We start from the raw sequence: 15,205 nt of genomic DNA, 5'->3' as shown, positions 1-15,205 counted from the left end.
GCATTCAAGCAGACACCCAAAACAAAGCCTGAGTTCCTCAACAATGGACTATAACTTCTTTTCTTCTTATCACTGGCTTCATTATTTACTCGAATAGGCACCCATTCATCCATTCCCGTTGATTCAAGAATTATGAACAAGAAGGTGCTTTCAGCCAAATGAAGAAATGGATATAAGTTCATATGCTTTATTATGCATTCAAGCAAGATTCACCTTACTAGTGCATACTGCTCGGTGTCAAGCATACCATACCTTAATGGTACTAAACCAATACTCAGTACAGGGGCACACCTAGTGTCTGGGCATCATACCAAACATACTAACACTATAATTACGGGTGTGGTACCGAGATTGTGAACCTTATACTATCATTAGGTCTAGTAAGGTAAATAGTTTTAAGCTTCTCATTGTGAAAATATTGGAAAAGAAAGAAGATAATAATTCACATGGAATAGAGATATAAACTCAAGAAAATCAACACAGCCTTCATGTTAAAGCGCCATGATAACCCAATATTTGCAAGTCAAACAAAAAAAAACCTTAGATATTAAAGGAAATTAAGGTGAGAGATAAGAAGCCTCACAGGAGATGTATTATGTCTTATATGTCAAAGGACGTGGCCTTTTTCAAGAATGGATAGGGAGCAGCGAGCAGCATGAACGAGATCGGCAATGACAATGCTATGGAGGTATCGCTCCTCTGATCCAAACAAGACCTCCGTCTTATTGGCCAACCGGGCGGCATGAATTAGTGGGAGATCAGGGGAGTTGAGGCTTCTCAGAATTTGCCGGTACAAGGAAAACACAGTCCCTCGATTACTTGGCGGGGGAGGGGGGAATAACATCTCACAAATGGAGTGGCATACAAGTGAAGCAAATCGACAAACATCTAATGTGCTACACTGAGAACTATATACGCCTAGAATTTTCTAACAAAATAAATATTCAGAGCCAGGAAAGCCAATTAAGATACTCAAAAGACAAATATATTTTCCAGGGAGACGAGCTGAAAGGCCAGAAATCAGATTCCTCTCCGACATGTTCAATGCCAAAGCTTCGAAAACTAGCAAGAGAGCGTACATAAGCGAGTAGCTAAAGATTATAGCTGCTGCTGGGTGGGATAAGATATCGAAAACTATAAGAGCTTTCTCTTCCCAAAGAACACCAAGGAGTACGAGAGGGCCCAAGTTTTTGTCTTAATTTCGGCAAATAGTGTGCCGAACGCATATGGAATGCCTTATATGGACACCGAGCATTCTTCGGTGGCTTATTTGCATGGTTCTCTTTTTTTTTTTTAATCCAGTGTTGTGCAAATTGAAGTGTTAAACCTTTTATTTATGCTTTCTTTAGCTAAATCTTATATATATTTGTTTGTAGAGGCCTAGTTTTTTTCTTTTTTGTCCTTTGGCTAAACCATTTATCCTGTTGATTGCTATCAAGGTGGATATCTGGGCCGACTTGAGTCAGAAGGCTTTGTATGGACTTTGACTTAAAAAAAAAAGAATGGCTTTGTATAGACTATGACTGGAATTCTGGGCCGACTTGAGTCAGAAGGCATTGGATGTCAGTTTACGGATCCTTGGGTATTGGGTGGAGACTTCAACATAGCCCGTTTCTTCAGTGAAAGGTAAGCAGGATTCAAGGGTGATGTGTTACAATTCTCTGATGTCATTAGGCATCTGAATTTAATTGATTTTCCAATTAGAGGGCGATCTTTCTCACTCAGAGAAATGCCAGTGCTTGCAAAGCTAGCCAGATTACTGATTTCTGTTGATTCGGAGACCCATTATCCATCGGCGAAAGGTCGGCGGCGGCGCACCTCGACAGTACTCCGACCATGCACCCTTTTGCTTGAATTGCGATGAACAAGTCCTCTCCCAAGGCACGTTTAGATTTGAGAAAAATATGGACCATGGTAGATGATTTTGACCTGGGGATGGCGATAAAAGATTCTTCTGAAGCAGCTGTAGAGGTTCGCAATGGAAAATGAAGTTGAGTTTACCAGTAATTGGGTGCTATTAATTTGTAGAGAAATCTTTCGGTAATTTCGATGACATGTAAATAAGACTGATCATTGATCGACCCGCAAAGTAGTCCTGTGATCTAGCTACACCGAATCCAGTTTTATCAACCATACTAACTATCTGTGATAATTAATTAAGCTAATGCTCATCTGAGGATATGAGGCTCTCTCTCTTTTCTAACTTTGCTCTGATGATGCCCTCACCTGCTGAAATCACAGAAGAATAAATAGTAGATAATCTCTAGGTTTGCAACATAGGCTTAATTTGTTTCATCGAACTGTCCTGAGGCTATGTAGGTCCCTTAAATATGTGTCACCTTGAAGAGAAGTGTTTTCATGATTCTTCTGCATGCAATTTTAATTTATCTACATCATAATCAAGACATCACATGTACTCATAAGTGGCTAAGATGTGTAATCACAGTAAAAGAGCATATATTGATGAAGAACCTAGAACTGAATACCAAATCAGGCAGCATTAGCTTCATCAATTTCCATTACATAACATAAATTATCATGAACATTGCTATTATCATGAAAATGACAGAAATTATTCGCCTGTTCCAATTTTTGTAGCAATAGTTGTAACGACACCGAGACATCGACATGGGACATTACATTGCGGTGCCGGTGTTATTTGACGAAGTCATTATTTACATTTTGTAATTTTATTTTTGTAGCATTATACTTTTATTACATGCATAAAAGTCTTATAATAAATAACAAAAATATGGTAGCACCATTATGATGGTCATTATAATGTTATGTTACAAAGGATTATTGCACTTAACAATATGCCAAATATGTTTTGGAAATCTAATACGTAGCATTTATATATAACAGGGCGACAGACTGGATGGCGGCATATGTAGTGAGTCACTCAAGAAGCACCTTATAGATTGAGAAGGGTGAGATGCATGGTGCATTTCGAGGCTTTTTGTTTGTCGATTCTACTGGATGTATGGGTAGCCCTGATGTATGAATGGTCCGTATCAGGAAAAAAAAAAATCTAATACGCAGCGACATCCGAAAGCAAGCATTCATGACGGCGAGGGGAGGTACACGGTTACCAAGAAAATCTAAGCTGGATCTTGATAGAAAACGATGCTTCATCCTCGATGATGCACGGGTGAGATCGGCTCCAGGATCCAATTCGCTGAAGCTCCACCGTGGCACCAGCACTTGGATCACAGCCGTCCATTGTGGCATTTAATGGTCTCCGTGGACGGGCTGGCAATTTTCTCGGGTGTTCCGTTCCTTTCAAGCGCCGGGCCCACCATGTCAGCATCGTGGAGGGTCCAGGCCGTCCCATTGGTTGCTCCGGTCCGCGAGAATGGCTTAACCTCAACGGAAAGTTAAAGCTGAGTCCTAACAAGCTTTCTTAGTGTGCGAATTTTCTATGGTTGTTCGGAAGAAACAACCTGATAAAATACTCTGCTTTTTATCTATCACTGTCAAAAGTTGAAAATTAATCAATGTAAAAAGGCTAAACCTACATGTGATTTAACTAAGGCTTTGCTTGCTTAATATGTGGGCTTGCATTAATGGACATGGGTCATACTTAAGAGGAAGGTGAACTTAGATCATGCAGCATGTCTAGGACTCCTCTTACACTAATCTTTGCTACGAAGACTTCTCTTGAGGGCATATAGCTGCTTTAAAGGTCCTCTATATTGGGCTCAACCAACATTAATGATCACGCTAAGCACCTGCACAAACTGTGCGTCACTTTTTTATTTTATTATTATTTTTGGTTCAACGGTGCGGACACGTGATCCACCTAATAAAACCTTGCAAGTGATGTGCAGCAAAAGAGGTAACCCAGTCAGCAGCACAGTTTGCCCTCCTGTAAACATGTATGGCCAGGTAGGAGTCACACTCCTCCAGAAGTCCGCGGATGTCGTGGAGCGACAGCCTCTTCTCTGCAGTGCATCCCCGACTTTGGACCCACCCGATCATAGTGGTCGAGACTCCCTCCAAAAGGATACAGTCTGCACTCAGGACACGTCTCGCATAAGTAACGCTCTCCCATGCTGCTCTGAGCTCAGCGCACACAACGGACGTGTCGAAGATCCGCTGCCCTCTGTTGCCACTAGTCCGACGTCATGATCTCGGATGACAAATTCCACGCCTCCGCATCTCCTTCCCTCAACCACACTGCCGTCAAAATTCATCTTGAGAAAGCTAGAGAGCATCCAGGAAACAAACACGGTTCTGAGCATTGTAGTGGCTGAGTGGGAGCTCCAGATTTTTTTAGCTAACCCTGTAGGTGAAACTCCAGTGATACCGACGAACCCTCTCACATGTAGTAGTGCTCTGTCCGTCACTACCCTCGGGTGAGAGCCACTATTCTTGAAAACTCAGACGTTCCTATTTAAACAATAATAGCAAGCTAGATAGGCAGCCCGTAACCCCCTCTCCAGCTATGTGTTACCTTTAGCGACCTCGCTCTACGCATGACTTAGGCTACGCTAATTCTAAACCTCTTAGGCTAGTGCACCTGTGTGAGTTTTAACATATTCTTAATTTAATAGAATCAATACTTGAGTACAGTCGTTTTGCTCCACTTCATTCTAAATTTCTCATCTTTAGCGTAGCACGCAAATCGAGAAAATTAAAGGTTTTTTTGCAGATCGCTTCGTATGCTATCTAAAAACATGACATGATGGGGATGTAACCCTCCTGTAGCACGTTATATGAAGCCAATCACCTATGTAGAAATAATAGAGTTACATAGTATTTGTACAACCAACCGGATACATGTAATGCACGTCAATAAAAGAATGAATTAATAAAAAATTAAAGGGATAGGAGATTGTGCATCTCCGTGTGTTTTTCCGGCCATGCTGAGACAAGTGATCATGGTCCACGTCCAAGCCATCAAGCCCAAATTCGGCCTGTTTATTAAAATAAATTAAAATTTTAAATCCGAATCCAATCAGTTTATTAAACAAGTAATCCGATCCGGTCTACATAATCCATTTATTAAATAAATTAAATAGATTTAAATAGATTAAGCAAGTTAGATTAAATATAGGATCAACACGAGTTAAATAGGTCAAATGTTTAAATCTGAATTTAATCCATTTAATAAACAAGTTTAGATGGAATAATCCATTTACAATCTAAATCTATTTTTGTTAAATCTAAACTTACTTAAACCGGGTCATTCACGAATCAAATTAGCCGGTCGGGGCATAAGTTGCTATCCTTATCTGCAGGTCCACGCATCTTTGCCCCAGGCCAAATAGCTCGCGTGTGAAGAGAAGACGGGGAGCAAGATTCCAGTAGCCTTGCACTATAATCCAAGTAAGACCCACGAGAGGTGCCTCATTAATATACTAATCTTAACTTCGACTTCGCAAGAAAGTAACATGGACCGCTGCTAATGCGAGGCCTGTCCTACTCTCCGTCCCTTTAATTGGTAGTTGCGGCAACCACCTTTCCTTCTTCCTTAATTGGGTCCTCATCACTTACCTTGCAATTATTATAGTCCTATTACCGATTTGAGGACACCTTTTAAGATTCAGTCGAACCACGTACGTAGAAATGTGCTAACCACTAACATAAGTCCTCAACAACCTACTTTGCAAGCTTAAGGTATATATTTTAAGCTAAAAGGAGTTATCTCCACCACCAAGGTGGTAGCCCAGTTGGAACGGGGCGTTTGCTTCTAACCAAGTGGTTCCAGGTTCGAAACGCACGGGCGTCGATTAAATCTGGGGACCGGATGCCCCGCGCCTGGACACGGAGTCTGGAAGTGCTACTGGTCGGCTGGTAGCCTGGGTGGTGCCAGGTGTGACGTACTCACACGGGGTACTCGTGCCAGGGCCCAGTGGGGTAACTGAACCGGGGCCACGGGTGGGGAGGGTATGAGTAAAATATGGCTGGGGTCTGGTGAGCTGGGCCTATACCAAACGGTCATTCTGCCCGCATCGAACATGCTCCTGGCGGGGTGGGGGCCCAGTGTGGGGTTGCTACGCGGGGGTGGGCTTGCCTTCCCCCCCTCTTCCCCTATTTTTTAAGCAAAAAAAAAAAAAAAAAAAAAGGAGTCATCTCCATACGACGTTGATTATATCCATCGATATTGACAAAGAAAGTGACTGAGAGAGCATAATCGATCTTATTCCATCTTGTATTATTTTTTAGCTGACCAGCCATGTACTTTGTAAATATTTTTATTTTTTATCTTTTTTTTCTTCATCAAAACCTTAAATAATCAGTACAATTTTTTTAAAATATATATGTATAAATATCGAATATCCTTGGACTAGTATTTTTTTTTTGTTTTTGGCCAATACTTGTTGAATTAATTGCTAAATTTCGAGGGATCATCATCTTTATCTAGAACTTGAAGATGCTGTGACTTAAACAGGATGATCACCCCGAGATTTACTATTTGTTTATCTGCAATGTGGAGCTATGTACTTGATAATTCAAAGCATCTTGGACCTAATGATACCGTAAATAGAATAATTCAAAGCATCTTGGACCAAATTGGACTCTCTTAAATCAAATTAATTATCGAGCTTAGCTGGGTTAGTGTTTGACAAGAACTACGACTTTACAATAGAGTACCAATCTCATTCGGACCAAGCACAACCTAGAACGTTAGGTCTGGCCGGCCTCTATATTCTGTGTGAAAGAAACAATGAAGAGAGGATAAGGAAACAAGCCATGAATTAATTAGATTATCTAGAAGTGGAGGATGCAATTTAAGTTTTATATACCAAAGCAATTTTTTTATGAAATGGTGGAAGAAGTCCAGTCCCTACCGTCTCGTGGACTAATTGAGTGGAAGCCTTTACTTCTTTCATGTGTTTATAAGCCTTTACTTTTTAAGATTGTGTCAGCTCAGCTTATGTCATTTACCACTCATATTACAAAAAGATATGTTGTAAAGAAGTCTGCTACCTAAAATTATACAGCCTACCTATCTCATATTCCATAGAAGGCCTTTATAAGACAAATTGCTCCAAAAACTTTGAGTCATGTCCCGAAATATATTCAAAAAAGAGTGTTTCAAGACCCGAGATTTCTGCCATTGCATGATTTATTTCTATATTTTTGTGAATTTTATGTTACAATAAAACAATCTTATCATTGCACCAAGGTCCATCTTTTATTCTGCAATATGTTCAAACCCTCCTCCTGCCCAAACCATGAAATATAAGCTGATCTCTTTATCCTGAGAGGGGTTTTTAGGGTAATATAGCAGCCAAACTCAGCTGTCTCACATCCCAGCCACCAGCCAATAGAGCTGATTTGTCGAGGGCCAATTAGTTAGCATATTTGGAGCCTATTTTATTGAGCAATAGCAGATTGACACATCAGCACAGATGGCTGTTTGCTGCATGAGCCTCGCACGGTTGAATGTAGGAATGCAGAAATTTTATATTATATCAACAATAATAAACAAATTTAAAAATTAAAAAAATGAAATAAAGTAAAAAAAACTTAATAATGATGCAAGGAACTTCGCGTGAGGCATTTGTTAGGAAATGGCATCCATCTACCGATTCTACCGCTCGACAAACATAAATCTAATAGTATTAAAACAACGGAATCTCTGACCTCGCAAGGGACATACCCTGCATCACGTGCCTGACAAAAATTTATAGCAACCGTCCGATTTGAACCATTGGGGGGGAATTAATTAATTATGGAAACTGCGGTAAATGCTCATGAATTTGAACCGTTGAGTAGGTGGACCTCGGTCCTGATTCCCAGGACCGTGATCCGCATTCCACTGGCTTAAAACTGGACGGTCCGGATCTCTCGGTGTCATCTTTTGTACGAGGGGCTCGAGTGGGGACCAGGAAAAGCTACCTTCCCGTATAATTTATCATGAAATTCTTTTATTGTCACTCCATGTTTTTTTCCGCTGTACCTGGAACGATGCCAACTGCCGCAGCAGAGGTGGAGGTAATCAGATGATGTCATTTTACCATTTTGGCATTTTTCAATAAATATCACGATAAAATGGGTGTTATATTGATGCAGTGTCAGCTTTTTTTTATTATTATTTTATTTTTTGATGGTCTGTCCACGTGGCACAATAATGTCATTTAACTAGCCTAATAAGTTTATGTTATTACATGTCCTTAGGGTAGCCATTCTAGGTGGTAAGGAGGAGGTTGGGTGCGAGGATTTTCGGATGGTAGCAATGGAGCCAAAGGGTTATGGTGACGATGCAGTCACCACCGTAGTAGTGAAAAAGATGTGGCAGTGAATTCTGCCATAGAAAATGAGGAATTTAGAGTTATTTTTAGAGGATTTAGAAAGAGATTGGAAAACTTTGTCACGTGGCAATGATATGAGCCCCAAAATGAGAGTGGAATTAGGTTCTCTTGATGACTAAGCTTCTTTCTTCTCATCATTTTGGAATTTTTAATCCGTCGCCTTTGATCTTTATCTGCTGGAGTCTATGTTGGAGAATTCGACACATTAAATGTTGATTTGGTGGACCATATTGAGATTTTTTAAGATGAGAGATCTTAAGTGCAAGATATGAAAAAATTATAAAGAAAAGTTTAGTTGTTACTTCGCATCATTTCACTTTTTGTTTTTTCAAAAATAAAAATAAAAAATCTATTTTTTATTTTTAAAATTTTTAGAAATATAATATATTTTGTATAATTAATTATTTTAAGATTAAAATGTGATAATTATTGTAAAGGTGGTGTTAATAACAAAGGAGGCAGTATAAATGTTATAGTATTGGAGGTAGGAGCATTAGTAAAATCATAAAGCTAACAATAGTAGTTGAGGTGGTAGGAGCGATAGTGAGAGAATCAAATGCCAATTATACGATGGAATGGCAATTATAAGAATGATGGTTAGATGGTAACGATATTAATGAGATGAAGGTACTAGCAATTTGGTAGAGGTCCACAGTGATGGTGCTAAAAAATATAATTTTTTATTTTTGAAATATTAGAAGAAGGAATTTTTTATTTCTATTCTTTCTAGAAATAATGAAAGCAATTTTTGAAAAATACAAAATAAAACTAATAGCATCAATCTCGATTTATTTTATTTTAAAATAAAAAATAAGAAATAAATGCAATGGCGAAAAGATTCTTAGATTGCAGACTTAGCTTTCATATAATAAAATTATAATTATTAGATTTTATTTACTCTCACATTTATCACATACAAGGGAACTTTTTTTGAAGAAAGACCGGTAGAGCGTTCCCGATGCCGGTGGGTGAGGATATCAAGAATATAAGAATAAATCCAGCAAAATTTTAGGAGCAATAAATATCTAACTTCTTGAAAACAAGGAACAAGAACCAAAAAGAAAGAAGGCACACCGAGAGGTCCGCCTCCTCTCATCTCCGATCTCGCTCCCTCTCGCCTCGTTTTTTTTTTATATAATGGATATTCCGGTCCAAGCGGCGGCACCGGAATCGAGACCAGCGACCACCCTCCTCTCTTCTTTTCTTTTCTTTGGATGTCTCTTCTCCCAGTTGAAACCACGGTAGGAGGGGAAAAGCAAAAGAAGGCTAGTAGTTTCCGTAGAAATAGGAGAAAGAAAGAGGCCAAGAAGAGCAGAAAAGGCGAGAGAGAAAGGGAGAGGGAGATGGGCCTACCGAACGACGACGTTGTAGTCATCCGGCAGCCGGAGAGGCCCGGAGAGCCGAGCGTTATCACCATCAGTTGCCCGGACAAGACCGGCCTCGGTTGCGACCTCTGCCGCGTGATCCTACTCTTCGGCTTGAGCATTGTGAGGGGAGGTAAGCCCAATCTGCGTATTTTCCCCCGATCTCTTCTCTCCTCCTTTCGAGTCTGATGCGATTCTTGCGTAAAAATCCGATCTTGGTTTGGCTATCGCCGTTCCTAGTAACAAAGAAACGATTTTAAGCGCGATTCTTGTGAAGAAATTGAAATGGCTGCTGGTTTCTAGACGTGAGCACGGATGGGAAGTGGTGCTACATACTGTTCTGGGTGGTGGAGAGGGGAGGGGAGGCGACGAGGTGGGGGCTGCTGAAGAAGAGGCTACTGGGGGCTTGCCCCGTGCCATCTTTGCTGTTGGGGATTGACGGCTACTTCTCTAGGCAGCTGGATGCAGAGCAGCAGCCTCAAGTTTTTCTGCTCAAGTTCTCGTGCTACGATCACTTGGGCCTCTTGCATGGTGATCACCCGTTTTCCCTCTCATTTTCTTTTTGCTTTTGGAATTTTAATTTCTTGCTTCTTGGTTCTCTTTTGATTTCTGTATGGAATCTAATAGTTTCTTTTAGACATGGAATATGGGATCTTTTTTTTTTTTGTGGAATCTCAAAGATTCTTTTATTTATGAGACTTGTAAACCTTCTTTCTGTACAGAATCTTTATCTTATTCTTCTTTTATTAATCCTGATCTATTTTGGAACCTACAAGTTATTAGGATGTCGTGTTTCTTAATCCTTTGTTTTTTTGTTTTAAATTTACAAAGATAGGAAAACATGTTTGAAGTCAAGTGTTCCTATTTTCTAGGAGAAAGAGAAGGGGTAGGACAATATTTTGGAGATCTGAATTTAAGAGTTCCTAGTTATTTGGAATTTATTTTACTTCACAAATAATGAATAACATTTTTCGGAAAAAAGTTGTTAAGTAATTCCTCCTATCTAATCATTTATAATGTAGACAGAGATATATTTAACATTGGTAATCTGACACTTCCAATGCTTTTACGAATTTCTTTGAAATTTCTTCGACTTCATTCCACAATTTTCTTTTTAGATTCTCATACTGAAGTTCGTATACATGTTCTACTTTTCTTTTATCATTCGGCCTCTTCCCTTCTTAGAGCTTTTAAGTTCTCTCAAGACTGTTGGGATATGGTTTGAATTTTTAGGACAAAATCTCACTGGTCAGAATATAAAGTTTATTTTGTCTTGGGGTTTGGTAGATGTGACGCAGGTGCTATGTGAGCTTGAGCTCACAATCAGGAGGGTGAACGTATCCACCACTCCAGATGGGAGAGTTATGGACCTCTTCTTCATAACTGACACGAGGTATCACTTTATCTCTGCATCTTTGTGCCATTTCAACATGAAATTCTTTTCTTTCTTTATCTATACTAGGCAATTTCTTTTATTGATTTCTGTCATGTGTCAAAATTGATTTTAAACAAAGAAAACATCTGATGCTTGCAATGTTCATATCAAATGCTGCTTAGTTGTTTGCTTAAAATTTTGGAAGCTTTAGGATTTGTGTCCTAAATGCTAAATTACAGAAAACCCCTGACTTGTACTGTTAAAGATATAGAGATATGTTAGATCAGTGTTTTCTGGAATCTTGTATCATCCACACACCAAAAAATGCTGTGTAGCTATGCATATTTAAGCATCTAACTTAAATCAATGATCATCATATTGAGTGTGGAACTTCAGCTCCTCTACATGCAAAAGGGTTGTGTCACTTGGGTGTATTGGATGGTGATGCATGTCCTTTTTAATTGTACAAAAGAAAGGAGGAAGCTGGCTGCCTGCTTGTGCAGGGACATATAATTCATTCATAGGGCCAGCTTTATGTACAAATATACTATCCAACAGCTTTTGTATCCTAACCTTAGCATGACTGTATTCTTGAATGTGGATTGCACATCTGGGTTTTAGTTCCACATGTTGGATATAATTATTTACACACAGTTGCTACGCAATGCTTCATTAGGTTTTGTTCAAATATTTATTTTTGTTAAACATTAATGATGCACCATGAATAGGTTCTAAGCATACTGATCACCATCCCCCTTATCTGATACTTTATATTTGTTTCAAGAGTCAATTTTATCAACTTTAGGTAGTTGTTACTTTAATTTAATTATGTGAAGTTGCACAATATCATATTATGCTAATGAAATGCCATTTTTACATACATCTTGAAAAATGCTTTATTGTTTTTTCATTAACTTCTGGGCCATTCACCCCCCTTGGATGACTTTAAAATTCATATGCCACAAAATGGAAGCTCTAAAGACTATTTGAAATAAGGAAGCTGCTATGCGCAGATTCAGTAGCATGAGCAATGGAATACGTGGTGGTGGGATTGTCGGACTTAGGTACAGTGACAAGCGATTCGCATAATGCAGTTAAATGGTCTACTGAAAGTAGACTATTCTGTTCTATAAATTGCTATAAAAATATGCTGCTTATGGAAGTGACCTTGAAGGCCAGTTGCTTTATATCTTTGTAAGCTGGTTTTCGAAGCCTACGACTGTATTCTACTCAGAAAAGGACCTATAAATATTATGGGCTTTTGTCTTTATGTTCAAGTAGTATAAGGAAGTTTGTTGAAATTTCTGAAAGTATGGGGATGAGAATAATAAAACCTATGGGATTATTGTTACATTTTGTATATGATGTTATAAAAGGAGAGCTACATTGTTGGCAAACTTTCAGTCACTTGATCCTTGTGTGCAAGCAGTAAGCTTCTCATTGATTGTTATGTGTGTTTGGACCAAGTATTCTTCTGTTTAATATTTCTTTTGAATTTGTCATTATTCTAATAAATATTCCTTAGGCTCATATCTGATATATGTCATTGCATTTACTTCAATATATGTGAGACTGGTTCTAAGACATGAACTAGTGTACCAAGTACTGTAGCACATATGTCCTCTTTCTCGGTCTTGCTTTATTGTATCCTGTTGGCATGGATCTGTCAAGATTTATGGATTTGATCCTTGCAGTTACTGATCTTCTCTTGATGTTTATACATTTGTGGTAGCTTATGCCATAATGTTTCTATTCTCCTCATCTGTTTCAGAGAACTTCTTCACACAAACAGCAGAAAGGATGAGACATGTGCCCAATTGAAAGCTGTTCTAGGGGACTCTATGACTAGTTGCGACATTGAACCAGCTAGCGCAGAGATCGCTGCATGTTTGCAGGCTTCATCTTCTCTACCCCATTCAATCACAGAGGAGATGTTCAGTGTGGAGCTTCCAGATGAACCATCCACAGGATCTTTTCCGGCATTTAATAGTCTTTCAGTCACAATGGATAACTCTCTCAGCCCTGCTCATACACTTATTCAACTTTATTGTCATGATCACAAGGGCCTCCTCTATGACATCATGAGAACCCTGAAGGACTACAACATTCAGGTAATAACATGAAAATCCAACTGGGAGTTGTCTAATAAATTTCCCTCTGTGGTGGGGGCATACGTTGACTGTGATAAAGGATTGTTATATGACTAGTGCATACAATGAGTTACCAGTAAGTCTTAAACCTATACTTCCATTAATCTTGATTTGGTAGTTTTTTGAACAATGAGACGGCTCTGCTGCCCTAACAGAATGAAACTGATTCTTGATGTTTCCCAAGTCTTCTGACCATTAAAAAAGAGTTTTGCCAGTTATGTTGATACAGTGAGCGCCTGTTAAGCAGCGGAACCATTTTAAATGTTGCAGTTATGCTACCATTCATGGTTATTTATATCAAACACCTTTTACGAATTGAAAAACCATACACCTTTTCTTTTGCTGCACTGTCATCTGGTCATTTTCCTTATGTTAGGCATATACACAGTATGCCTGTACAACAATTTACATGTTAAACTGATAATTTCTCCTTGACCTTTTGTCTTTCTGTATGCATATCTAAATTCCAATTCTTGTACCTGTCAGATTTCTTATGGGCGATTCTATGCCTCCCATAATGGAAACTGCGAAATAGATTTGTTTGTGATGCAAATAGATGGGAAGAAAATTGTTGACCCAAACAAGCAGAAGGCACTGTGTGATCGCTTGAGAATGGAGTTGTTTCGTCCACTCCGTGTGATGGTGGTGAGCCGTGGACCTGACACAGAACTTTTAGTTGCAAATCCAGTTGAATTATCTGGCAAGGGTCGCCCTTTAGTTTTCTATGATATCACCTTTGCCCTCAAAATGCTCGGCACTCGCATCTTTTTGGTAAATCTTTGCCCTTTTTACTGTTCATGTCACCCTATGTCTTGATTGCTATCTATTCATTAGAAACTAAATTTTTTTCAAAAAATTTAATGAGGAAATATATTATTTTTTAACTTATTAATTGTTCATTATCTTTTTTATCATTTTTTCTGTGAAAGTTCCAATTTCTTCTCTCCTTTTCTCTTGAGACTTCTAAGTTTAGAACTTCTCCTGCACATTTATTCTTATACCATGAAGAATTGATTCAAACTGAAGTTATCAATGCCCGATATCCCATTCCAACTAACATCTGAATCCGGATATCCAGGCTGAGATTGGGAGGCATGTTATCGGCGATAGGGAATGGGAGGTTTACAGAATATACCTTGGTGATGATCAGGAGCTTGCAGCATCAAGGAACAAGATTGTGGAGGGAGTGACGAAGATGTTAATGGGTTGGGACTGATTTGCGTTGAAACTTGTGCTCTCTTTCTTGTTCTGGAATTCTTGAAGTCTTCAGCATCAAAGAACTATTTTCAGCATATTCGTTGTACAGTATACTCCATGCTGTATATTTTTCTACTGGCTGTATACTGAGATCAAAGAATGAGCTAACCTGTTTTACTTGCTTTCCCTCATACAGAAGGGTTATGCAAAAATAGCAAGTCTTAGCTGGCATATCATATAAAAGGAGAAGATAGCGAGAGGTAGAAAGAATACAACTCATGTAACATTTGTATATGTGGTAGAAAGAAGAGATGATTGTACATCAAAAGTAGATAATTAGCAAAAGAAGAAGAAGGTAGATACTTGTTTGAGAATCATATTAACTGGCTTGAGTTCGTTTCTGACATGTTGTCTGGATGTTGAAGGTGTAAAGCTTCTTTGTGGATTCAGAGAAAAGAAAAGAGTCCTGGGTCCATCTAGATACCCTCTGAGTTCTAAGCTATATGTATTGTTAGGTTGGGCGCTTGTCGTCTGAGTGTATCTTAATGGTGCTCTCATTTAATTATTGACTTTTCTTTTGATAGGGATAAGAGTTCAAAAGATTTCTTCTATAATCTTTCTCCTGCTGGATGACTGCAGATCGGTTATGGTTAGCTTTCTTCTTTTTTCCTCAATGACATAGGTCAGGGGTTATCTTTCCCTTTTACTTCACAAAAAAAAATATGTTGCTCTCAACTTTATTTTTCATACATATGTTATAAACTTCTAACAACCATTATTTGAGTATCAAACATATTTCATTAGTCAATCAGAAATTTCTTCTTATTTGGCCTAATCTAGGTTTTCAAAGTTCTA

At 38.8% G+C, this 15,205-nt stretch overlaps 1 protein-coding gene across 1 annotated transcript; it reads left to right on the top strand.

Moving 5' to 3' along the window:
• Window positions 1–9,208: 9,208 nt before the first annotated feature.
• Window positions 9,209–14,961, top strand: LOC103705509 (ACT domain-containing protein ACR10-like). Its single transcript, XM_008789243.6, has 6 exons — window positions 9,209–9,761; window positions 9,932–10,159; window positions 10,916–11,021; window positions 12,775–13,114; window positions 13,640–13,924; window positions 14,232–14,961. Exons 1-6 carry the CDS (start codon window positions 9,479–9,481, stop codon window positions 14,367–14,369), a joined length of 1,380 nt encoding a protein of 459 aa, XP_008787465.1. The 5' UTR covers window positions 9,209–9,478; the 3' UTR covers window positions 14,370–14,961.
• The last annotated feature ends 244 nt before the right edge of the window (window positions 14,962–15,205 follow it).

The sequence above is a fragment of the Phoenix dactylifera genome, chromosome 16, assembly GCF_051530095.1.
Source record: "Phoenix dactylifera cultivar Ajwa chromosome 16, Ajwa_hap1_PhDact_Kaust_v1.1, whole genome shotgun sequence".
NCBI classification, from domain to species: domain Eukaryota; kingdom Viridiplantae; phylum Streptophyta; class Magnoliopsida; order Arecales; family Arecaceae; genus Phoenix; species Phoenix dactylifera.
This window is presented reverse-complemented; position numbering and strand designations above follow the sequence as displayed.